This window comes from Onychomys torridus, chromosome 6, assembly GCF_903995425.1.
Source record: "Onychomys torridus chromosome 6, mOncTor1.1, whole genome shotgun sequence".
NCBI lineage: Eukaryota > Metazoa > Chordata > Mammalia > Rodentia > Cricetidae > Onychomys > Onychomys torridus.
This window is the reverse complement of record NC_050448.1, coordinates 66,440,591-66,466,054: the sequence shown is the minus strand read 5'-3', so window position 1 is coordinate 66,466,054 and position 25,464 is coordinate 66,440,591. Positions and strand designations below refer to the sequence as shown.

At 49.0% G+C, this 25,464-nt stretch overlaps 1 protein-coding gene across 1 annotated transcript; it reads right to left on the bottom strand.

Moving 5' to 3' along the window:
* Positions 1–13,843: 13,843 nt before the first annotated feature.
* Positions 13,844–24,831, bottom strand: Pmvk (phosphomevalonate kinase). The gene is made up of 5 exons (XM_036191521.1): positions 24,517–24,831; positions 21,975–22,038; positions 18,191–18,343; positions 15,387–15,516; positions 13,844–14,347 (listed from the first exon to the last, which is right to left on the bottom strand). The coding sequence occupies exons 1-5, from the start codon at positions 24,609–24,611 to the stop codon at positions 14,211–14,213; spliced, it is 579 nt and encodes a 192-aa protein (XP_036047414.1). The 5' UTR covers positions 24,612–24,831; the 3' UTR covers positions 13,844–14,210.
* Positions 24,832–25,464: the final 633 nt, after the last annotated feature.

Below are 25,464 nucleotides of genomic sequence, written 5' to 3'. Positions count from 1 at the left end.
ATAATAAATAAATGTAAAAAAAAAAAAAAAAAAAAAAAAAGGACCGGGTTTTGTTCAGACTTACAGATCTTGATTCATGCCCAATGGGTGGTTCCAGGCAGGTTTTAAGCATCCATCCATCCATCAATGAGCCCAACATGTAGGGTTTACTCCCAGAGCAGCCACAGAAGTACCGGAGGGCCTGCTTGTGGGGCACGTCTGGGCTAGTAATGCTGAGGGGCAGGTGACATAGGCATGGGAAGGTGTCCCTGGCAAAAAGCCTGAGCAGGGTTACGCGGATTTCTCATTACATTGACTGCCTTTTCCAGAAAGTACCAATTGTATTCACATGTTTCAAAGAATAAGCACAAAACACACACAAAAACCTGAGCATAATAGTGCACATCTGTAATCCCAGGATTGGGGAGGCTAAAGCGAGGGAATTACCTCATATTCCAGACTGAGCTGCAGAGCGAGAGCCTGCATCAAAAGGAAAAGGGATGGGGTGGGCCTGGAGAAATGATTCAGGGGCTAAGACACTGGCTGCTTCTTCAGAGGAGTAGGGTTCAATTCCCAGCACCCATATGGCAACTCACAACTGTCTCTGACTCCAGTTCCATGGAATCCAATGCCCTCTTCCAGCTTCTTCAAGCACGGAACCCATGCAGGCAAAACACCCTCACACATAAAATAAATATAAATAAATCTCAAAAAGAATTAAAAATAGGAAAGAGCACTGGCAAGATGGGCCAGTGAGTAAAGGCATCTAGTCAGCCCTGCAGCCTGAGTTCAACCCCCAGGACCACAGAGGGCAAGGAAAGAGTGGACTCCCACAGATTGTCCTCTGACTTCCACAGTGTGTGGTGGGATGTGCATACACCATGAATACACACAAAAGTACACATGCAAAAAGAAATTAAGTAAATAAAACCATGTTTTCTAGTGAAAACTGGAGACTAGTGAGAAGGCTCAGTGGGTAAAGGCACTTACCACCAAGAACCTGTCACAGTGGAAGGAAAGAACCAACTCTCCCAGGTCTCGGTCTCTCTCTCTCTCTCTCTCTCTCTCTCTCTCTCTCTCTCTCTCACACACACACACACACACACACACACACACACACACACACACACACAAAAACCATGGCATGCACATACATACAAACAAAATAAATAGATAAGTATTTTAAAAACTTGAACTGGACTAGAAAAGAAATTCACTTCCAAGTCCAAGCCCTGTCTATATGGTTTAAGGGGAAAGAAACTGGTCCAATGGAGCTAACGCTTACACTACATGGCCTGTACAACATGCCCCATAAGTGGCACTGTCCTCAGTTCACAAGTGGGACCCAAGGCTCAGTAAAGCAACCGAATTTGCACAATAGCCCACAAGCGCTGGCAGGTGAGAATCCAAGCCAACCACACGGGGCCGTGAGCAAAGTCAGTCCACGTCTGTGGCCCTGTTTCTTCCGTTTTCAATGGGAACAGGATTGTAGCTACCACTACATATGGGGCAACACACACAGTAAAACATAAATAGGCCACCCATGTTAACGTCTTCTGTGCCCACTGTGCCCCATCAGCCCTGCCAGCAAGGTTCTGGGGCCCTTTCTTTTCTCTGGTTCTCTCTGAGAGAGGCTAGGTGCTGACGATTACTTTGCCAAAAGGTCTCAGGACCTTGGCTCCCTGCCCTGCCTGGCTTGCTTGGCCAATGCTCAACAGGATTTATAGTGCAGTTCCTGGAACATCCAGGATCTACTAGGACAATGCCAATCAGAGGCAGCTGTCCAGAGGCCTCCCATCCCCGCTGCAAGACCAGCCAGCCCTTGTGGAGACTTGTAGTGCCATTGGCTCTGATCTGGAAGTGCCTGGAAGCTTACCGGAAGCAGAGGGACATTGCTGGGAATGTCCCCACTCAGCAGACACCATCCACACCCAGATGGCTGGCAGCTACGGTGAAGGGTGGGGTCCAGCTCAGGCATCCCAGCCTATTCCTCAGAAGAGCAGCAAGTCCAAGGCTGTGCCCATCTTCCCTGCCATCCTCCCCCAACATGGTGGCTCATTCCCTTCAGGGAAGTGACTGGGAATTCTTCATCTTGGTACTACTTGATTCTTCTGATCAGGACAGATGGCATGGCCAAGTGGCCTAGTCTCCTGTGGGAAAACTGGAAAATTCCAGAAAACAAGGATGGTCCCAGCTCCCAGAAACTCAGTTTGGGCCTTCTCTGCCATCCTCGGACAGAGGGCATAGGTGTGTGCCCCCCAGTGATGCCATCATGGTGGAAGGACTCTGAGTGAGGATTCAAGAGACCTAAGGGCCGAGTCCTGTTATTGTCAAAATTACTGCCTGTCTGCCTGTCCTTGGACAGACCACTTCCCATCCTGCACTTCAGTTTCCTTACCCTTGAGCAAGGGGTTTGAAGCTAGAAGGTGGAGGTCTGCCATGATGCTTGGAACCACTGACCTCATGTCCAGGTGGGGCCAGAACTAGTAACTGTTACAGAGAAAAATCACAGAGTAGGAAGCAAGCGACAGGGCCACCTCACGGCCATGCAGTAGACTGAGCACCCAAGGAACTTGCCTTGGGCTGGGTGCTCCCAAGACTTACCTGAAAGGAAAGGATTAAGCCTAACACTGCACAGGGAGGGCTCACCAGGACATGTGGCTCTCACACAAAAGGGATTATTCAGATCCAGAATCAGGCCAGGAAAGTGACAGCTTCTGATCCCGTATAATAAACATTGCTAAATTCGAAGCCTCAAGTGAACAAGACCAGAGCCAGCATTCACCTCAGTGTCGAGGCCAGCAGGGTTGCTTAAGTGAGTGTGTGAGTTGGTGACCCCCAGGTCCTTTACTGGACGCCAAAGAACAGGGACCTGGGCGAAGCAAGCATCTGACCCCCTTGTGCTGTGACACCAAACTGCAGCCAGACACCAAAGTCAGGCACAGAAAAAACCTTTGACACCTTGGACCTTGGTCTGCAGACCTTGTAAAATGAGGACTAAAGTAATCATCAGATGGTCACGGAGGTTAAACGCACAGGACACAGGTCCACGAAGCAGGGACAGCAAAAGGGTCATCTGTGAAACAAATAACGGATTTTGATAGTGGTGGGCTGGGCAAGCTCCAACTGGCTTCTGCTGTTTGCTACCACAGATTTTCAAGTAGTCAGGAATTTTTCTAGCCAGTCGGTATCAGGCTGAGAGCTTGAATTTTCCCTCAGGAAATGGAGCCCAGTGCCGCAGACCTATAATTCCAGGTGCTTGGGTGATGGAGGCAGGAGGATCTTAAATTCAAGGCCTAGCTGGACTGGAGTAAACTCAAGGTCAGCCTGAGTAACTTGAAGTCAGTCCCTCCCTCCCTTCCTCCCTCTCTCCCTCCCTCCCTCCCTCCCTCCCTCCCTTCCTCTCTCCCTCCCTTCCTCTCTCTTTCTCTCCCTCCCTCTCTCTCCCTCCCTCTCTCTCTCAGAAAAAGAGGTGGGGAGTCAGTGGCTGAGCACCATCTAGTGTGCACATAGTCCCATGATCAATCACCAGCAGCACAAAAAAATTAAAAAGGAGCTAAGGCCCAGGACGACGGCTTAGTGGGAAGGCAGGCTCTGGCCACCAAGCCTGAAGGCCTGAGTCTGATCCCTAAAACCTACATGGTAGAAGTGAGAACCAATTCCCACAAACTGTCATCTGGCCTCCACTCCCATCCCCAGAACAAAGAAATAAGTGCAATAACAATTTGTCTAAAAGAGCAAGAGATTAGCCTTACTGGCAGTATTTCTGCTATAGACATGGCCAAATGCTACAAGTCCAGGCTCGGGGCTTTTATAGTTTCTCAGAGAGCTGACTGTAAACATTTATAGTGTATACATAAGGCATCCAGTCAGCCTGATGTTGCTTCAAACCCCAGAACTTCCTATGTCCCCCTGAGAGTGGCTTCCATCTACTGTTTGCTATACCCATTTTCCTGTTTTCAAAAGTATTTGTTGAGACCTATTATGTACTAGGACCAAAGACAAAAAAAAAAAATCTCTTAATTGCCCCCAGTGGGTAGAGCACTAGGAAATAAAGACAGGGTGTCCTTGCTCTCTTCAAGTCACAAAGAGCACTGCAGTCAGAATCACAGTGAAGGTGTGGGGTGTGGCAGCCAAAGAGCAGTGCTGTGCTGTGCTGTGTTGTGCTGAGCTGTGCTGCGCTGTGCAGTGCAGTGCTGTGCTGTGCAGTACTGAGCTGTGCTGTGCAGTGCTGAGCTGTGCTGAGTGTGTTGTGTTGTGCTGCGCTGTGCAGCGCTGTGCTGTGCTGTGCTGAGCTGAGTGTGTTGTGTTGTGCTGCGCTGTGCAGTGCTGTGCTGTGCTGTGCAGTACTGAGCTGTGCTGTGTTGTGCTGAGCTGTGTTGAGTGTGTTGTGTTGTGCTGCGCTGTGCAGCGCTGTGCTGTGCTGTGCAGTGCAGTGCTGTGCTGTGAAGTGCTGAGCTGTGCTGTGTTGTGCTGTGCTGTGCAGTGTAGCACTATGCTGTGCAGTGCAGTGCTGTGCAGTGCAGTGCTGTGCTGTGCAGTACTGAGCTGTGCTGTGCAGTGCTGAGCTGTGCTGAGTGTGTTGTGTTGTGCTGCGCTGTGCAGCGCTGTGCTGTGCTGTGCTGAGCTGAGTGTGTTGTGTTGTGCTGCGCTGTGCAGTGCTGTGCTGTGCTGTGCAGTACTGAGCTGTGCTGTGTTGTGCTGAGCTGTGTTGAGTGTGTTGTGTTGTGCTGCGCTGTGCAGCGCTGTGCTGTGCTGTGCAGTGCAGTGCTGTGCTGTGAAGTGCTGAGCTGTGCTGTGTTGTGCTGTGCTGTGCAGTGTAGCACTATGCTGTGCAGTGCAGTGCTGTGCTGTGCTGTGCTGTGCTGTGAAGTGCTGAACTGTGCTGTGTTGTGCTGTGCTGTGCAGTGCTGTGCAGTGTTGAGCTGTGCTGTGTTGTGCTGTGCAGTGCTGAGCTGTGCTGTGTTGTGTTGTGCTGTGCAGTGCTGAGCTGTGCAGTACTGAGCTGTGCTGTGTTGTGCTGAGCTGTGCTGTGCTGTGCAGTGCTGTGCTGTGCTGTGCTGTGTTGTGCTGTGCAGTGCAGTGCTGTGTTGTGCAGTACTGAGCTGTGCTGTGTTGTGTTGTGCTGTGCAGTGCAGTGCTGTGTTGTGCAGTACTGAGCTGTGCTGTGTTGTGCTGAGCTGTGCTGTGCTGTGCTGTGATAATGAACTGGTAGCCCAGGCTGGCTTGAAACTCTCTCACGGTGATTCTTCTGCCTCATTTTCCAGAGTGCTGGTATGACAGTTCCAAACCACCACACCAGGATAAAGGCAATTTTTTAATTGCCTCTCTATGCCAGGCATGGCACACACGCCTAAGTCCCTGTACTTAGGCAGTATGGCCAAAAGGTTTGGGAGAGAGTTCAAGGCCAGCCTCTTCTACATAGCAAGTTACATGCTAGCCTGGGCTACCTTAGACCCTGTCTCAAATAAACAAATAAATAAATAAAAATTCTTATCTAAGCCCACATGATGGTAAACACAGTTCTAACCCAGCACTTTGAAGACAGAGGCGGAAAGATTGAGAGTCGAGAGTTAGAAGCCAGCCTTGGCTACATAGTGAGATTCTATTCAAAAATAAAAATAAACAAAAAAGACCCTGTTTCAGAAAGCATTCACCTAACCATGTACAGAGCCCAGATTTGAGCTCTAGGAAAGAAAGAAAGAGAGAAGAAGGGTTGGGGGAGAAAGAGGAGGGAAGGAAAAGGATCCTAGGAATTAACTTCGGGAAAGTTGTGTTACGTTACAGGCAGGCTAAAAAGTACATCAGCCCTTCACCACAATTTAGCACCAAATTTCCTTTTGCTTCCAAAACCCAAACCTACACTAGAGAAAAGGGAACTTGTAACATCGCTGAAGCCAAGTCTTCAAATCAAAGCGGAGCTCTCAAAGACATTTGAAGAACAGCCCGAAAAGCTAATGTGACAGATTCTGGGCCAATCAAACCTCCATCTCATTACTCACTGACGTTTTCCTGGGGACAATGAGCAGCCGTTTTCCTTCTTAATACATGACCATGTTGTTTCTATTGCAGAGAATGCCAGGATTTGAATCTCAAAAAAGAAATCCAAAAGCATCCCGGCAGGGAAATGGGGTTACCTTCAGAAGAACAAAAGTCAACGTGTCCTTAAGACTCTTAGCAGACAATGGAACCAGGTCATGAATCCCATGCCAGCCAAGTCATTGTGCACGTGCAGATCCAACAGACTATCATTCTTTCACATGCTTCAGAAACTCTGTCACCCCACATTATCTACATCTATTTCTTTATATGTGTGTATGCCCATGAGTACATGGAGGTCACAGGACAGCTTGTGGGAGTCCATTCTCTCCTTCCACCATGTGAGGGCCAGGGATTGAACTTAGACCATCAGGCCTGACCAAAGCCTTTACCCTCAGAGACATTTCAATGCCCTATTTTAACTTCCTGTTGTTCATTAATAACAAATATAAATGCATGTTTTTTTGAAACACGGTCTTATTATGTAGCCTATGCTGCTCTCAAACTAGAGATCTTCCTGCCTCAGGATCACAAGTGTTAGGATAGGCATATGCTCCCTTGCCCAGCTTTACAATTGATTTTTTTTTTCAGAGCTGAGGATCGAACCCAGGGCCTTGTGCTTGCTAGGCAAGCACTCTACCACTGAGCTAAATCCCCAGCCCCTACAATTGATTTTTGCTTATGAGAGAGCTTCATTACATGGCCCAGGTTGGCCTCAAACACATGGCAATCCTCTGCTTAACTTCCTCAGGATTCATTTACTGGTTCAAGTAACTTCTTTTGGATAGTCCATCAAATTTTCTTATTTTCTGCATGTATGTGTAGGCCAGAGGTCGACCTGGAGTATCTTCCTCACTTGTTCTCATTATTTTTTCTACTGTTATTGTGTGGATGCTGTGTGTAGTTGCCAGGTGCTAGTGCACACCTTTAACCCCAGGCCTCGGGAGACAGGGGCAGGCATCAGAGTCTCTGAGTTTGAGTCCAGCCTGGTCTATGTAGTCAGTTCCAGGACAGCCAGAGCTACATAGTGAGACCATGTTGGTGGAGGGAGTGGGGGAAGAAGAGAGAGAAAAGAAAGTGGGGCCTGAAGAGATGGCTCAGTGGTTAAGAGCACTGGCTGCCCCTGCAGAGGACCTGGGTTCATTTCAGAACCCACATGGTGGCTGACAACCATCTGTAACTCCAGGGTCAGCTCCCTCTTCACCCTCCGTGGGCACTGCATACACATGATACACAGATACACAGACACACATGCAGGCAGGACACATATGTCAAATGAATAAATATTTGCGGGGGGGGGGGCACTTTTTTCAAGACAGGGTTTCTCTGTGTAGCCCTGGCTGTTCTGGATCTCACTCTATAGACCAGGTTGGCCTTGAACTCACAGAGATCCGCCTGCCTCTGCCTCTGCCTCCCCAGTGCTGGGATTAAAGGCCCACACCACCACCACCTGGCGAATATAACTTTTTAAGAGTGTGTGGGCATACAAGTGCTTCAGACAACTTTATGTTGTTGGTTCTCTCCTTGCACCTTTTATGTGGATTCCAGGATCCAATACGAGGAGTCAGGCTTGTGTGGTGGGTACCTTTGGCTATGGAGGTATTTTGCCAGCCCTCTACAGTATTTTTTGAGACAGTCTCTACTGAACCTGGAGCTCCCTGACTGGCTGGTCAGAGGGCACCCGATATCTGCCTGCCTCTGCCTTGCTAGCACTGGACTAGAGACGCCTACTGCCTCACCCAATTTTTACCTGGTGCCAGCTACACTAACTCAAGTCCTCTGGCTTACACAGCAAGCTCTTGACCAACCACACTACCTCCCTGACCACTAACAATCTGCCGATTCTTATATATAAATGATCAAATTTTTCTAGATGTTGATTCCTTTTAAAATTTTTATCACATTTACTTATTTATGTATTTGGGGGAGCATATGCATCCCATTGTAATTGGTTTTGTTTGTTTGTTTGTTTTAACTCCTTTATTCTTTGGGGGCTGCCACCCAGCTCCTAAATAAACACATGGAAGTTTATTCTTACTAATGAATGCCCAGCCTTAGCTTGGCTTGTTTCTAGCCAGCTTTTCTTAAATTATCCCGTCTATCTAAAAGCCTCTGGGCTTTTACCTTTCTACATACCTTTCTTTATTTTTTACCCCATGGCTTGCTGTGTAGCTGGGGGGCTGGACCCTGGAGTCCTCTCCTTCTCCTTCTAGTTCCTCCTTCTCTTCCCGAATTTCTCCTTCTATTTATTCTCTCTACCTGGTAGCCCCGCCTATCCTTTCTCCTGCCTGGCTATTGGCTGTTTAGCTCTTTATTAGACCATCAGGTGTTTTAGACAGGCAAAGTAACACAGCTTTACAGAGTTAAACAAATGCAACATAAAAGAATGCAATGTGGGGACTGGAGAGATGGCTCAGTGGTTAAGAGCACCGGCTGCTCTTCCAGAGGTCCTGAGTTCAGTTCCCAGCAGCCACATGGTGGCTCCCAACCATCTGTAATGAGATCTGGCGCCCTCTTCTGGCACATGTAGAATAGAGCACTCATATACATGAAAAAAATGCAACACATCTTTGCATCATTAAACAAATGCCCCCAGCATAAACAAATGTAACACATCTTAAATAATGTTCCACAACATCCTGTGGCACAAGTGTGGAGGCCAGAGGACAGCATACAGGAGTCCAGTTCCCTCTTTCCATCTTATGGGCTCTAGGGATCAAACTCAGGTTGCGAGCCTTGGTAGCAAGCACTTTACCCACTGAACCATCCCACTGCCCCAGATGCTGTTGATTTCTTTGTCTTGTCTTACAGCACTATCTAGGGCAGTGGTTCTCAACTCTCCTGACGCTGTGACCCTTTGATGTAGTTCCTCATGTTGTGGTGATCCCAACTGTAGGCGGACTTTTCCTTCCCACCCGCCAGTTCCCAAGTAACTGACATGGAGACTTAATATAAATTATAAATGTTCAGCTGATGGCTCGGCTTATTACTAACTAGCTCTTACAACTTAAATTAACCCATTTCTGTCCATTTACGTATTGCTACACAGCTCATGGCTTTATCTGTCCTCCAGCATGTTTTACTCACTCTGCATCTCGTGGTGATTCCTCTGACTTTGCCCTTCTTTTTCCCAGTGTCCTTAGTCTGGTTCTCCCACCTAACCTTTTCCTGTCCAGCTATTGGCCTGTCAGCTTCTTTATTAAACCAATCACAGCATAATTTACACAGTGTACAGAAGGATTATTCCACAGCACCCAACCATAAAGTTATTTTGTTGTTACTTCATAACTAATTTCACTACTGTTATTAATCATAATATAAATATCTGATATGCAGGACATATGAGATGTGAAAGGGTCGTTCAACCTGTTATCTGCAGATTTGGAGGGGTTTTTTTTTTGGGGGGGGGGTTCTTTCTTTTTTTTGGTTTTCTGACACAGGGTTTCTCCGTGTAGTTTTGGTGCCTGTTCTGGATCTCACTCTGTAGACCAGGCTGGCTTTGAACTCACAGAGATCTGACTGACTCTGCTTCTCAAGTGCTGGGATTAAAGGCGTGCACCGCCGCCACCCAGCTGGAGGTTGTTTTTTATTTTTATTTTGTATTTATTTTATGTGCTTTGGTGTTTTTCCATGGGTTCCCTGGAACTGGAGTTACAGACAGTTGTAAACTGCCATGTGGGTGCTGGTAATTGAACCCAGGTCCTCTGGAAGAGCAGTCAGTGTTCTTTACCACTGAGTCATCTCTCCAGCCTGAAGGTTTTGTTTTTATCTTCTAGAAGTTCTGAATATTTTGATTTGTTTTTGTTTTTTGAAACTAGACTCTCAGTGAGTCCAGACTGGCCTAGAACTCTCTGTGTGCCATAGCCAGGAGTAGTGGACATACTTTAATCCTAGCACTTGGGAGCAGAGACAAGTAGATCTCTGTGAGTTCAAGCTAGCCTGATCCACTGAGTGAGCTCTAAGACAGCCAGAACTATAGAGAGACTCTCTCTCAAAAACAAAAACAAAAACAAAAAACCCTCAGTATGTAGCCAAGGCTAACCTTGAACTACTAACCTTCCTGCCTGCACCTCCTGTGTGATGTGTCTGTAGGCATGTGCCAGGATGCCCAGTATTTCTGTAGAGGGCCACCATCAGACTGAAGAATTTCCTTCTGTTTCTGGTTACCCAGAGATTTCATCAAATATAAACATACAAATAAAATGCCAGCGAGGTCCTCTTTTCTGGCTGGAACTATGCAGGCCTTCAGAGAGGAGAAAAAGAATGTTCCTGCTGGGCCAGGAACCTTTAGAAAAAGCAAAGGAATTTTGCAGAGTTGAAGGTCAAGTGCCTGTAAAAGAAATTTCTTCAAAGGTTGCTTGAGGAAGACAAGGGGGAAGCTTATCTTTGGGGGAAAAAAAAAAATCTAAGCACAGGGCTGGAGAGATGGCTCAGTGGTTAAGAGCACTGGCTGTTCTTCCAGAGGACCTGGGGTTCAATGCCCAGCACCTACATGGTGACTCACTATTCCGGTTCCAGGAGAATCTAATGACCTCTTCTGGCTTCCCCGGGCACCAGGTATACACATGGTGAACAGACACACACGCAGGCAGAGTGCCCACACATATAAATTAAATGATAGGAAAAAAAGAAAAGAAGAGACTAGCCACCGTCACAAGGAACACAGGCAAGTGTACGGAATTGAGGACGGCAGGAAATGCTGACCGCTTCTGTGTGCCGGTGTACCCCAAACTGGCCTTTGTCGTCAGAATCAGAGGCATCAGTACGTGAGCCCAGAGGTCTGAGACGTGTCGCAGGTTCTTCATTTGAGCTTGATCACCTTTGTCCAGCTCAACAAGGCTCCAGTCAACATGCTGAGAATTATGGAGCCACACATCGCGTGGGGTTCTCCAACTCAAAGTCAGTAAGCGAGCTAATCTGCAAGCGTTGTGGTAACCTCTGGAAGCAAATCGCCTTGACAGGTGCACCAGATTTCGTGGTTTCTGGGTAAATGTGCCACCGTCTTCATGGAGGATCTCACTCATGAGATCTGTTAGAAACGCTCCAAGGAACCAAGGAAACTCCCAGGGCCCTGTAAGTTATCTTCTCCAGGAAGAGGAAAAGGCAACATTGCAGCAAGGGAGAGGCTGGCGGCAGAGGAGAGGCTGGCAGCAGGGGAGAGCAGAGCAGCAGGCTCAGGGGAGGATGGGCTAAGTATCTCCCACAGCATGTTTGTAATCTGGTCAGTTAATAAAAGTGGCTGCTCGGCAAATTGGGAGAACATGCCAGCGAGATGCCCCAGCTAGATGCTGGAAAGGCTAAGGGTATGATGGGCATGTGTGTAATCTAAGGGCATGATGGGACATGTGTGTAATCTAAGAGTATGATGGGCATGTGTGTAATCTAAGGGCATGATGGGGCATGTGTGTAATCTAAGGGTATGATGGGCATGTGTGTAATCTAAGGGCACGATGGGGCATGTGTGTAATCTAAGGGCACGATAGGGCATGTGTGTAATCTAAGGGCATGATGGGGCATGTGTGTAATCTAAGGGCACGATGGGGCATGTGTGTAATCTAAGGGCATGATGGGGCATGTGTGTAATCTAAGGGCATGATGGGGCATGTGTGTAATCCCAGCACTTGAGTGGCAGAGGCAGAAGGAGGGGGAGTTTAAGGCTAGCCTCAGCTACATGGAAAGGAGGGAAAGGAAGCATCAGCACACACCTTCACACTGAAGGATGCCCCCTGTAGACAGCAATAAGCACAGGCCTGAAGTCACTTGGTGTCCAGGTTCTATTGGCTCTACCCTGTCCAATTTGTCTTCCTGGGCTTCTTCACTGGGAACAAATTCTCTGGTGGCAGAACCCAGGCCTCTCTAAGAGCTGCATCCTGAGCTCCTGGGTCCACACTGGCCTACGTGGATGCCGGAGAAGTTCACATGGGAGAATTCACGAGGCTATGCTACACTAGCCAGGCTGAGTAAAGGCATTCATCTGATCACGTGGTAGGTGCTTCTCACCCCCAGCCAGGAAGTCTGACTTGGATCCTCCGGACACCTCTGCTCCTCTTTGGAGCTGATGAGAATATGCCTTGACCCCTGGGGGGCTGGATCAGTCACCTCCATCTACCACACAAACACCCTGGCTCTCTCCAGCCTTTATTTCTTGCTCAGAACCTTACCAGTCCATGTGCATGTGTTCCCTGTACCTGTCAATCAATGTTGCCCTTCCCAACGCTGCTGTAGAAGATTATTTTAAGTGTGTTACTTTTGTTTGTGCTCTGGAACATTCGTTTAATGATGCAAAGATGTGTTTGATTAAATAAAATTCATCTGCGGTCAGGAGGCTGAGTCAGCAACTAGCTGACAGGAAGTGGTAGGGAGGAGCCAGGTGGAGAAGGGTTTATGGAGGGGGGGAGTACAAGGAGAAGGGGGACGGGTTGGGAGGATGTGAGCAAGGACAGGAGGTGAGCTACTTGTTATTCAGCCTCTCTGAGGAGCAGAGTTCCGCCTCAACCTTTGTATCTTGAATTCTTCAGAGGGACAGAGATTTAGTTAAGTTCCCTTCTTAGCTTTCAAAGAGCCAGAGCCTGAGGGAACAGAATCCCCTCAGGCCGCTGCTCTTGCAGCCTAACCGCTGCTGGTGGCCGGCGGCAGAGTTGCAGCTGCTGATTCGGACCACTGTGGCTTGAAAGTCAGCAGCTATCAAATAAAAGGACAACACATCTGTAGTCAGATACTCAGTCTTCCCTCTCGGGTCTGCTGACCCACCCCACTCCCAACACAATTACTCCCCTCCATGGGCGCCGGTCTTCCCCTGTATCTCGGGCAGTGCTGAGGGTCAAGTAACCCTGTTCTCCCAGAAGCACTGCCCCCTCTCTATTGTAAAGCCCTTTCTGACTCCCTTAGACTTGTGTACCTCAAGAGGGGTACTCCTTGAGGCCAGAAAGTACTACTGACCCACCATGCTAAGAGAACATTTTTCTCAACGACAAGTGCCCGTGTTTAGGTCCAGTGAGGGTCTCTGAAGTGGCTGCCCAGGCGTGAGGGTAGGGTGTGGACTCCCAAAGAAGGTCTCAGGACCTTTAGCAATTATGGCTTTCCAACAGGACACTCCAGCTGGCTGCACACTCCAGCTCTCGCAGCTTTGCTAAGTGACGGAGGTTCAGTCTAGAGAGACAAATCACCCCTGCAGCTGGAAAAGGATAGAATCATCCTTGAGGTGCCTTGTGTCTTGATTCCACAGACTCTTGTAAACACCCACACCCGATATACAACAGGTCCCCACTGGGTGTGGCCTGTTTGTCATCTTTTTTGTTTGTTTGTTTTCGAGACAGGGTTTCTCTGTAGCTTTGGAGGCTGTCCTGGAACTCGCTTTGTAGACCAGGCTGGCCTTGAACTCACAGAGATCCACCTGCCTCTGCCTCCCAAGTGCTCCACCACCACCCTGCCTGTTTGTCATCTTTAAAATGAGGTAAGGGTTATATAAAAACACCAGTCTAAGCTGGGCAGTGGTAGCACACACCTTTAATCCCAGCACTTGGGAGGCAGAGCCACGTGGATCTCTGTGCGTTCGAGGCCAGCCTGGTCTCCAAAGCGAGTTCCAGGAAAAGCACAAAGCTACACAGAGAAACCCTGTCTCAAAAAACAAAACAAAACAAAACAAAAAAACAAAAGGAAGAGGGAGAAAGAGGGGGTGGGGGGAGTGCTGCCCCAGGCTTTAGGCTCATGTCAACATCTGCAGGATTCATTCTAGCCAGGTACAGGGACCTGTCAGAGCAGGGACCCACACCTACCCCGACACCCCCAGCTTTTCTAAGATATAGGGAAATAAGAGGTCTGCATCTTTGAGGTGTGTTCCAAGGAGGTTTATTAGGATTCCAGGGCTGAGAGCATACACACAGGGAAGCAAAATCACCACAGCTCAGCTGGCCATCCATGGCCATGGGAATGTTCCTGCCTCAAGTAAAACTAATGCACCCTCCTTTGCCCTGAAAGCATCCTGAAGAGGAGGGCGTCCCCTCCAGGGAAGCCAAGCACACCAGAGGTTTCCAAACTTGCCCACTGCTCACAAGCATCCTTCCCATACCTCTGGAAATCGAGAGCCAGACTGTCTCCTTGCTCTCTGACCTCAGCTGGACTAGGGAGCCACATGTGGCAGGACCAGTGTTCGCCCAGTGCAGCACTTTCTGCTCACCCCTGAAGTCTGACCACTAAAGTTTGGCATGAATATATTCCAGCAGGTTCTCCAACTGATCTTCCAGGCACTGCTCATCCCCGTGGTTCTCAATGACCCAGTCAAAGTTCCCGAAGTTGTCCAGGCCACACTCTGACTCAGCATCGTCCACTCCTGGGAGAGAGAGGAGAGGAGTCAGGCCCCAGCCCTCCCCAAACCAGGCATCCACCCTGTGCCTCCCCTCTGGGAACCTCTGTGAGCAGCTGTGGCCTCCCACCACCAGCCAAGCTCCCAGGCAGTCCCTGAAGAAATCACTCTGCCCTTGCTGTTGTCTACAAAGAGTACACCAGGTCATCAAAAACTACAGACTACCCAAAAGGGTGTCACACTCTTAGGCCAGGCTGGCATGTGCCAGACTGGGGTCTGCTGGGAGGCTGTGTCCTCAGCATTGGAAGCAGGGTGAGAGTGTGGCTTCTCCTCCACCTTCATGGCCTTGAGAAGGAAACTTGACCTTTCTGGGCCAAAGCCCTCCTCTGCCATGAGTACAGGAACAGCAGCTCCCTCGGGGCAGTGGTAAAGCCATGAGTAAGTAAGAGTTAGCGTATAAAGCACCAGACACAGGCTGGCCTGCCAGAGCGCCCAGCAGATGCACTGTTGGTAGCAGTCACCATCATTAGATCTGAGTGTATTGCCCGGCATGGTGGTACACGCCTTTTGTCTCAGCACTCGGGGAAGCAGAGGCAGGTGCATTTCTGTGAGTTCGGGGCCAGCCTGGTCTACAGAGCGAGTTCCAGGCCAGCCAGGGCTACACAGAGAAACCCTGTTTTGAAAAATTTTTAAAAAAATCTGAGTGTATCCAAAGAAGAGAAATCTGGGGCAGGATCCCGAGCTGCACTTCACAGCTGCCTGGAAAACTTCCTGTCCGGCCCCCTGATTTGTTCAGCTTGCTCACTCACAGCCACTGTCAGCCCCCACCAGGCTGGAAAGCAAAGTCTAAGGACCACAGAATAGAGCCTGGCCAGAGAAGTCCACTGGCCTTTGAGAAGACAGCCAAAGAAGATACCCTAGGAACTTGACTGTCTACCAACTCACCCCTCTGGCCTTAGATTCCCCTTCACAAGCTCTCCCCAGGCCTGCTGGGGAGCAAGCAGGAGACAGCACACAGGGGTGGCGGAGCTGTGTGCGGAGCCTTGGGAGGTCATGTGCAGCCTACCTGGTGTGAACACCCAGCCCCGCTGCTGCCGGCTCTGTTCCGAGGCTACTACTCGGACGGTCTGTGTCACGGCCCCATAGGCCTCCTGAAACCACTGGATATCAGACACCCTCCGTGTGTCACTCACCAGCTGCAGAGGAGAGACACGAACGAATGGGTAACCATTAGGACAAAGTGCTTTAGGGGGAAGAGGGAGGCACATGCTATAGGAGCCGGAGAAATGGTGCAGCCCACTGAACAAACGCTTCTAAGGACCGCCACCTGCCGGATGGCACCATCACTCAGCTGCATGCGGTACTAAGTAAGGGACAGTGCGTGTACTTTACTGTGCGTGTACTTTACTGTGCGCTGGCACTGTGCCAGGCACCGAGGATGGAGTCATAAACAAAACACACCTTGCCCGGCTCTCTTTGCGCTGGCACATACCACACAGCAGGAGAGACCCGAGATACACAGCAACTTCTCCAATACCCAGGGCCCACACAGCACAGACAGATAAATGTCAGCCCAGAATGGCCGAAACGTATTTCCTCGGCTCCTGATCTCTCCGCTCCTGACTCCTCCTATCTTAGAAAAGGACAGCTGCTCAGAAGGAAACCCTTGTCCTGCCCCATAACCAATTCATCACCCACTAACTCCTGCCAGCTCTATCCTTAAAATCATGTAAAACTGGCCCCTTCCCAAGTCTCTCACAGCCCTGAGCTCCAGCCAGACACCAGCCTGTCACACAGGCCGCTCTACCAGGTCCTACTTCACCTGCCCTCCAGCAGCCAGAGAAGTCTGTTAAATCCTTTGGTTTCGAAACAAGGTCTCACTATGCTGGCCAAGAAATTGCTGTGTAACTAAGGGTGACATTCAACTCCCAACCCCCTGCCTCCTGAGTGCTGGGATTACAGGCATGAACACCACATCTATAATCCCAGGTGTGGGAGTGTGTGTGTGTGTGTGTGTGTGTGTGTGTGTGTGTGTGTGTGTGTAGATAATTCAATGTATTCAGTTTTCTCCTTCCACCATGTGGGTCCTGGGGATCAAACTTAGGTCTTCAGGCTTGGGAACAAATGCCTTTATCCACTGGGATATTGCACCAGCTTCTACCTGGCTTTTTTATGTGGGTTCTGGGGTATCTGAGCTACAGGACTTTACCCACTGAGCCATCTCCTCAGCCTCAGGGCCTCAGCCACATTCCCACCAAGAACTATCTCCAGATACTAACCCATGTTCTACCATTGGCCTACAACCCAAGATGCCTTCTAATCCCTAACTGTGTCTTTCCTCTTCTCAGAACCCACACCCCAGTGACTTCTAGACTCTTCCAAAGCCTCACAAGGTTGGTCCTTAACCTCTCACAACCACCACATGGCTGTCTCTCAACAAATTCCTTTTTTTTTTCCCTTTTTGTCGGAGCTGAGGACCGAACCCAGGACCTTGTACTTGCTAGGCAAGCGCTCTACCACTGAGCTAAATCCCCAACCCCCAGGCTGTCTCTCAAACATATTAAGAACAGGCCTCCAGCCTTCACATTCTGGTCCCTCTTTCCAGAAAGCTACCTCCCCAACTACCCATCCAGCTCACCCCTTCATTTCCTCTAGGTCACGCTGCAACCTCACTTTATGACCTTGTCTGAGGCCCTTAAACAGCAGTCTCTCCCCCAGACTGCTCACGCCTCCATCGGTCCTGTTCGGTTCCACCTGGCATCGGCTACATCTACTCATTACCTGTCTCCCCAACTCCCAGCTAGAACATCCAGCTCCCTGAAGGTAGTGTCTTCATTACATTTTGCACAACACATCCTCAGAACCTGGACAGGTGCCTGGCACAAGGAAACACTCCACAGTTAGCACAAGAATGAATAATGAAGGCCCAGCACAGGGTGCTGTGGACTAGTTAAGACCTGGGGAGTGGAAGCAGGGGGAAGATCAGGGGGGTTCAAGGTCATCTTTGCTACCTGGGAGATTCAAGGCCAGCCTGGGCTACATGAGACCCTGTCTTAGGAGAAGGGGGGAAGAAAGGAATAATGGGTATCCAGGAAGCCTTCCCCATGGAGGCGACATGAAAACTGTGAGAGTTTACCAGGCAAAAGGGCAGGAGAGGGCAGGAGAGGGCAGGAAGAGGACACACAAAGGCGTGACCCACCAGGCGTGGTGATACATGCATTTGATCCTAGCACTTGGGAGACAGAGGCAGGTGGATCTCTGTGAGTCTGGGACCATCCTAGTCTACAAAGTAAGTTCCAGGCCAGTCAGGGCTACAGAGTGAGACCTTGTCTTAGGAAAAAAAAAAAAAAAGGTGGAAAAGAAGAAGAAACGAGGGTTGGGGATTTAGCTCAGTGGTAGAGTGCTTGCCTAGCAAGCGCAAGGCCCTGGGTTCGATCCTCAGCTCAAAAACAAACAAACAAAAACAAAAAAAAAAAAAAAAGAAGAAGAAGAAGAAGAAGAAGAAGAAGAAGAAGAAGAAGAAGAAGAAGAAGCGAAGCATGATTGCATGACTGACATCGAGAAGCGGTGGCCACAGCGGTTAGGGGAGGAAAGGATGCAGGAGTTTTTATCAAGGCCCAAAGTTACATCACAGCTTGGACTTAGCTCTTGAGAGCAGTGGGGAGCCACCAGTGCACGCTAGCCAGAGATTCATGGCTTAATTCTTAAAGAGTCCCTCTGGCTTCCAAGCAGAAATGGCTCACTGAGGCAAGAGACACTGGCAAGAGACACTGAGATGTTCGAGACCTGGACACCAGGTGGCAGTGAAGGAGATGGCACAGGAAAGGGCTGGAAGGACAGGCTTTGTGAGCCGCGGCTGAGCCCTCTTACCCAGACCGGCTGGGACACGCCTTCCACAATCTTCCTGCAGAAGAAGCCGGGGTCGGCCTGGCGCTTCTCCTCCCCCCAGCGGATCATGTCCCTCCGATAGGCCTCCTTGTAGGTGCTGGCATCCAGGAGTCTCTGGAAGTCCAAGCCATGGTCCTGCCCAAAGCACAGTCCATCTATGACACGGTCTTTCCTAAAATGGGAAGAACCACCCTGCCTGGCGCCACCTCCCTTCGCGGGCCCCAGCCAGCTTAGAGCATGGTAAAGGCAGCGAGGAAGAGAACGCCGCAGAGGGTAGACCTGAAAGCTGGGGGGGTCTCAGGACAATTCCAGAAACCGTTTGAAATGTGTGGTGTAGTTCTTCTCTTCTGAGGGTTTCATTTTCCCAATTATTTCTGGCTTAAACTAATCTTGAAATTAGTTTGCATCCCTTGGGCACAGCCTCAGCCTTCAACCAAAGTGGGAAATTTGAAAAACTAAAGCAAAGCCACATTCCAACCAGAAGTCGTGAATCCTGTCATCGTTTGCCTCCATCGCAAACTCCAGAGATGTTATCTTCCCCTTCCCCTCATCCTTCTCCATCCCGAAGGTCCTGGCACTTGGCTGAAACAACATCACTCCATTTGGCTCTGGGCATTACTAGGCTCTTGTACACCCAGAGGACCCTTTCGGCAGCAGAGACTACTCTGACCCCCAGGAAACTGCTTCTAGACCTGCCCTCCACTTTCCAGAGACAATGACAAGCAAAGGATCCATCCAGATGGCTACAGAACAAAAAGGAGTTCTCAAAAAATATCATCTATAGCCGGGCAGTGGTGGCGCACACCTTTAATCCCAGCACTGGGGAGGCAGAGGCAGGCAGAGCTCTGAGTTCAAGGCCAGCCTGGTCTACAGAGTAAGTTCCAGGACAGTCAGGGCTACACGAAAAAAAACCCTATCTAGGAAAAAGAAAAAGAAGAAAGAAAAAAAATCATCCAGAAGCTGGAGAGATGGCTCAGAGGTTAAGAGGTCCTGAGTTCGAGTCCCAGGAACCACATGGTGGCTCACAACCATCAGTAATGAGATCTGGTGCCCTCTTCTGGCCTGCAGGCTTACATGCAGGCAGAACACGGAATACATAATAAATAAATCAATCTTAAAACAAAAAAACAACAAAACACTAACTGTTCTTCTAGAGGACCTGGATTCAATTTCTTGCTCCCACACAGTGACTCACAAACATCTGTAATTCCAATTCCAGGCAATCCAATGGCCTCTTCTGGCCTCAGGAGGGCACCAGGCACCAAGTGGTACACAGATATACACCAGGAAAAATACTTAAACATATAAAAATCTTTTTAATTAAAAAAAAAAAAATCACCAGTTCATGTTCTGGTTTCCCCTACTAACTCAATGAAGAGAAACCTGCTCTCCTTGGCTCTCAGTGTCCTGGTCCTCAGCAGCAGATGGTGTTCAGAGAGCCAGTGAACAGCCCTACTTATGAACTGTCTATTCTCCAGAAGCATCCTGACCTACCTAGCCAGTGGTGTTTCCCACTAAGTGAAGAAATCAATGTGTCAAGAGACTCCCTTTGGGGTTCAAGTTGCTGGGGTGGGGGCACTGCTGGAATGATGCTGAACTGTCAAACATCAAGGACCAACGGGCCATCTGGACCCCCCTACGGAGTTTTAAAAACTGCCAACTCCTGAGTCTGGGAAGGTAGGTCAGTGATGAATTGGAGCACTTGCCTAGTGTTTCTGGGGTCAAAGGCTCTGTGCCCAGCACTAAAGAAAAACACAATAAAAACTCCCTCTCCTTCAGCCCCCAGTGTCAACAGGCCTGGGCAGAGCCTAGCTTAGGAACTTCAGGAGCAGACAGTGGGTTTGAAGCACCTCAGGCCCCACTAAGGAGGGCTGCATCCCTCCCTGCCTTCTTTCCTCCTCCTGGCCCTGAGGAACTCCTCCATCCAACCTCACTGGGAAGAAGTCTCCCAGAGAAAATGTGGAAACCTCTGAGTCTCCGCCGTGGTCCCTCAGGCTGCTACTCTATGACTGGGCCAGCGAGGTGGTAGAAATCTGAGGAGGCAGGACTGTAGATCCACCCAAAGGAAAGGAGGTGAGCACAGGTCTCTGGAAGGGTGCACCAGGCTCAGCAACAAACGCTGATGACCAAAGGCTGTTCATTGTGTGCAAACCTGACCTTGCCTCTCTGTTCTTCCCCTGGAGTCTAAGACGCTGGGAGTTCCTATTTAGTTTTCAATCCTATTTTAATAATCAATAATTGTATTTTTCTTTTCTTTTTTTTTAACCAGAGCTGAGGACCGAACCCAGGGCCTTACGCTTGCTAGGCAAGTGCTCTACCGCTGAGCTAAATCCCCAACCCCTGATTGTATTTTTCTATCCACATGATTTAAAATTTAAAAGAGGCCAGACTTGGTAGCCCATGCCTTTAATCTCAGCACTCAGGAGGCAGAGGCAGGTGGATTTCTGTGAGTTCTAGGCCAGCCAGAGACCCAGTTTCAAAATAATAATAGTAAGATATCAACAACCAAAAGTAAAAGAGATGTGTTCATTTACAATGAAAATCTCTTTTCCTCCCTTCCTCCCCTCCCTGAAGCAGCCAACACTACAGTTCCCATGGTGTCTTTTCCCTCATAGCTGGGATGGTGCTCAAAAGGACAAGTACCTCAGATAGGTACTGGAAGAAGAGCTGGATATATGAGCAAAAATACTTATAATAGCATGCTCCACCATATCTGATTCTAAATCCCAGTTATTAGTATGGTTTGTCCCACCAAATCTCCATTCAGCCTTGTCCCCAGTATGGTGGGTATTGGGGTGCCTCTGAGGTATTGTGGGAGGATTAGTGAGTTCACACTCTTATGGAACTGTATTGGTCACCCTAAATGTAGGTTATTTTATAAAAGGATCTAGGCCTCTCCCCTCAGTCCCTCTTACCACGTGACCCATCTTTTGTCCACTGTCCTTCCACCATAAGGTTCTTACCAGAACCTAAGTGGATGCCAACAGCATGTTCTTGGACCTTCAGAACTTGAGTTATAAATCCCTTTTCTGTACAAAGTACCCAGCCTCAGATATTGTGTGACTCCAAAACAAACTGACTAGGACAGCAACACACTGCTCTGCATCTCAGCATCTACCCACTTAATAACAGAGCTTGACAACTCACGTGACTGAATTCCTTTGGGAGAAGAGGTGTGTGCATACATTTGGAGGTCAGACATCTACCTCGGGTGCTGCTCCGTCCACCTTGGGGTTTTTAATTTTGTTTTTGAGATAAGGTTTCTCACTAGGACTTGGAGCTGATCAATTAGGCTAAGCTGACTGGCCAGCAAGCCCCAGAGGTCTGCCTGTCTCTGCCTCCCCAGTGTTGGGATTACAAGTGTGCATGGCCTTGCCTGGCTTTTTATGTAGGTACTAGGGACCCAGGTCAGAGCGAGCATTTTACCAACTACACTATCTCCCCAGCCCCTAATAATTCCAGGGTTGCATCAGGTCAACTGAGTGGGAGAGTATGGTGGCACGTCAGTTTCCAGTGAGAGGATGGTGGGCCAGTCTCGCAATGGACACCTCATCTGACTACAAATCCGTATTAGTTATGTGGCATCAGGGCTGCCAACTCAAGTGTCTAAGGCCTCCCTGGAGCCTTTCATTTTTGTTTGTTCTAAAGGTAGGGTCTCATATCTAGAGTCCAATGTCAGTGATTCAAGCAGCAGCCACAGCTCCAAAACCCAAAAGCAGGCTCCTCCCAGCGCCCCCCCCCCCAGATGCCACAAGCCACCACCTACCCGAGCATACTGCTCCTTGAGTGGACCAGAGAGCCGCAGGACAGCACAGATGTTACTTCCAAGTCTACGGGACAGGGAATCAGAACCCAGTTAGCCCTAAGCTGCCAAGAGTCTCCAGTGTCTAGAAGAGGAGCCCAGTGTCTCCGTTGATCCTTTCTATTATGGGAATCTATCAGGCAGGTCTCCCCTTCTCTGATCCTCTTTGGTCAGCCGTAAAATGAAAATAGCATCATCTGCCCTATCACTCATACAGGATTATTTTGAGAGTCAGAGGGATATGAAGGAGCCCTGAAACTAACAGGTAGAACCCACAAATAAGTGCCATGGGAGGCGACATTCTGGCTGGATCAGGTCACTGCAGGGACCCTAAACTCATTCTCTCAGAGCCAGAGACTTGGTATAAACTCATCTGGTCACCACAACTTTAATAATTTGTGCTTTCAGTTACTCTGTATACTTAGCAACCATATACTGGGTGCTATACTTAGACCCAATGTAAGAGTCCCAATATCCACCCGGCATTGAGATGCTCACAGGTGCTCTTAAGCACCAACATGGTGAAATAGGTGTTTCCCCTTCCTCCTTTTTTTGATGTGTGTGTGTGTGTGTGTGTGTGTGTGTGTGTGTGTATGTGTGTGTGTAGGTTAGAGGACAACTCTCAAAAATAAAAGTCAGTTTCCTACTTCCATCATGTGAGTTCCAAATCAGTCTGTTTTGTTTTGTTTTGTTTTGTTTTTGTTTTTCGAGACAGGGTTTCTCTGTGTAGCCCTGGCTATCCTGGATCTCACTCTGTAGACCAGGCTATCCTCCAACTCACAGAGATCCGCCTGGCTTTGCCTCCCAGTGCTGGGATTAAAGGCGTGAGCTTTTACCTCCTTTACCTGCTAACCCACCTCACTAGCCCACGTTTCACATTCCAGATGAAGAAACTGAGGCTGAGTGAAGAAAGTTAGCTAAAAATAACATTTGTTCGTAATGAAAACAGTAAATAAAAACAGCCAACGTTTGATTCCTGGCTAAGAGTCATTCTAATTCATATATTTATTCATTTAATCCCTCTAACCATCCTATATAATGCTCATTTAGCAATAGGCAAGACTGGAGTAGACCAGTAAGAAGTCTATAGCAGATCATATACTAAATGCTGAGCCAGGACATGAATTCCCAGAAGTCTGAAAAAGCTGGATGTGGGCCAGGCATAGAGGCACATGCCTTTAATCCCAGTACTTGCTGTTCTTGCAGACCAAGGTTCCATTCCCAGCACCCACTCGAAGGATCACAACTGTTACTCCAGTTCTGGAGATCAGATGCCCTCTTGTGGCCTCCCAGAACACCTGCACACACCATGCAGACACACTAACACAAACACATACCTATAAAATAAATAAATCTTTAAAAACAACTAGAAAAGAAGGATAGAGTGAGTGAAAGGTGTTACTTGGAGGTAGACGCAACTGAATTTGAACCCCAAATTTGCTACTTTATGACACTGGTAAATTTTGGCCTTTTTTGGAGGCGGGGAGTTGGTTTTTTGTTTTGATTTTTTCCCCCAAGACGGGGTTTCTCTGTGTAGTTTTGCTACCTGTCCTGGAGCTCACTCTGTAGACCAGGTTGGCCTTGAACTCACTGAGATCCACCCAGCTCTGCCTTCCAAGTGCTGGGATTAAAGGCGTGCACCACCACCACCAACCCCTGAAATTTTAACAATTTTTGTTTGTTGTTTGTTGGTTTTGGGTTTGTTTGTTTTTAGAGACAATGTTTCTCTTCTGTGTAGCCCTGATTGTCCTGAAACTAGCTCTATAGACCAGGCTGGCCTTGAACTCAGAAATCCACCTGCCTCTGCTTCCTGAGTGCTAGGATTAGGGCGTGCACCACCACTACCCAGCTTTTAACATTTTTTTAATAGTCAAAATCTCACATGTTGTCCACTCTAGCCTTGAATTCCTAGATTCAAGTGATTCTCCTGTATCAGCCTTCCCTGCAGCTGGATTACACACACACACACACCCAAGTTTTAGCTCTTTTAAGAGCCTCCTGCTTCTACATCTGTGACATGGAATTGCTAATAACACTACTTGACAAAGAAGCTATGTGGGTTAAATGAAATGATATAAATGCACAGTGTCTGGCGTAAAATATTCAATAAATCCCTGCAATTGCAGGGTGTTCTGGACAGATTCCCTTTGGAACAGACCCACTCAGATGTTAGTCTGTGAAAACCTTTGCTGTCACTTTAGTCTGCTTATCTGTACCAGTTCCCTCAACATGGTCGTAAAACAGGAATAACACACTGAAGATGCCTGGGTGGTATTTGTAATTCATGTTTCTTGAAGAGAGACCTACAGCTTCAGAGCTCTGCAGAGGCAGGCCCCTGGTTCTCTGAGGAGGTCGTGTGCAGGCTGCCGTTTCACTGACGGTGAGGATCTACCTTCTCCTGCCCTGCATCCTCCCGCTCTGCCCCTCCTGCCCTCGGCGAGCTCCTCCACCATGCCCACCACTTGCGGTAGCGCCCATCCGCCGGCTTCCCTCCACCCGCGGACACCTGCTCTGCAGCGTCTCGGTCACGAAGTCCTTCCCGGATTTCCTCTTCCCGCTAAAGAGCAGCACCAGCCGCGGGGCGCCTCCGAGGGGGGCCATGGGGCCACCACGCTTCAGCAGGCCTAACGCTGACACTTCGGACCCCTGAACTCCAGCCAAGCACGGAGTAGACGCGTCCAGGAGGAGGAGAAGGGAGGAGGGACCCCGCCCCTTCTTCACACCACATAGCCCAAGTCGAAACCAGCGCGCAGAGAAAGGGCGAGAGAAACCGGAAGGACAAGAGCCTCGCAGCCGTCTCTAAGGAGTGTCCCCCCGCCAGCACGCACTTAGAACAGTCCAGCCCCGCCCACAAGTGACGTCGCGGCCCCGCCTTCTCGGCTGACCCCTAAGCCCAGGTAGACGCTGCATGGGAAGAGGGTCCTCACACTCTCTTCCCCACAACCCTGCAAACAGAAAGAAAAAGAAAAATAGTAATGTTGAAGCATTTTCAAATCTGACTTTTTATTTGTGCGTTATAATGCACGCACTAAAGCAAGTATGTGTCTGCCCCACACTAAAAATAGCTCTTTCCAAAGTAACCAGACAATGACATGATGGGGTGTGTTTCGTGGCGTCATGGCGAGGGAGGGGCTTACTGAACGCAGACTGTTTTCATTGTTGGACAGGTTTTGTAACTGCAGAAGCCGCCAGCAAGAGCTAAGTAATCTCTGGATCTCTGGCGGTGGTGACTCACGCCTTTAATCCCAGCACTCTGGAGGCAGAGGCAAGCGGATCTCTGTGAGTTCGAGGCCAGCCTGGTCTACAGAGCGTGATCCAGGACAGGCACCAAAACTACACAGAGAAACCTTGTCTCGAAAAAAAAAACAAAAACAAAAAGAGAGAGACACACACAGAGAAAGAGAGCTAAGTAATCTCTTTTTCAGGCACATTCTCCTCTCCAAAGGTTTTTGGT

What these genes read in the sequence shown, in the direction of transcription:
- Pmvk (XM_036191521.1), bottom strand. Translation starts at nt 24,611, where the DNA reads ATGGCCCCCCTCGGAGGCGCCCCGCGGCTGGTGCTGCTCTTTAGCGGG. An exon ending in ACCGAGACGCTGCAGAGCAG is followed by an intron (nt 22,039 to 24,516) that starts GTGTCCGCGGGT and finishes CCTGTCCCGTAG; the next exon opens with ACTTGGAAGTAACATCTGTG. An exon ending in GGGCTGGGTGTTCACACCAG is followed by an intron (nt 14,348 to 15,386) that starts GTAGGCTGCACA and finishes TCTCTCTCCCAG; the next exon opens with GAGTGGACGATGCTGAGTCA.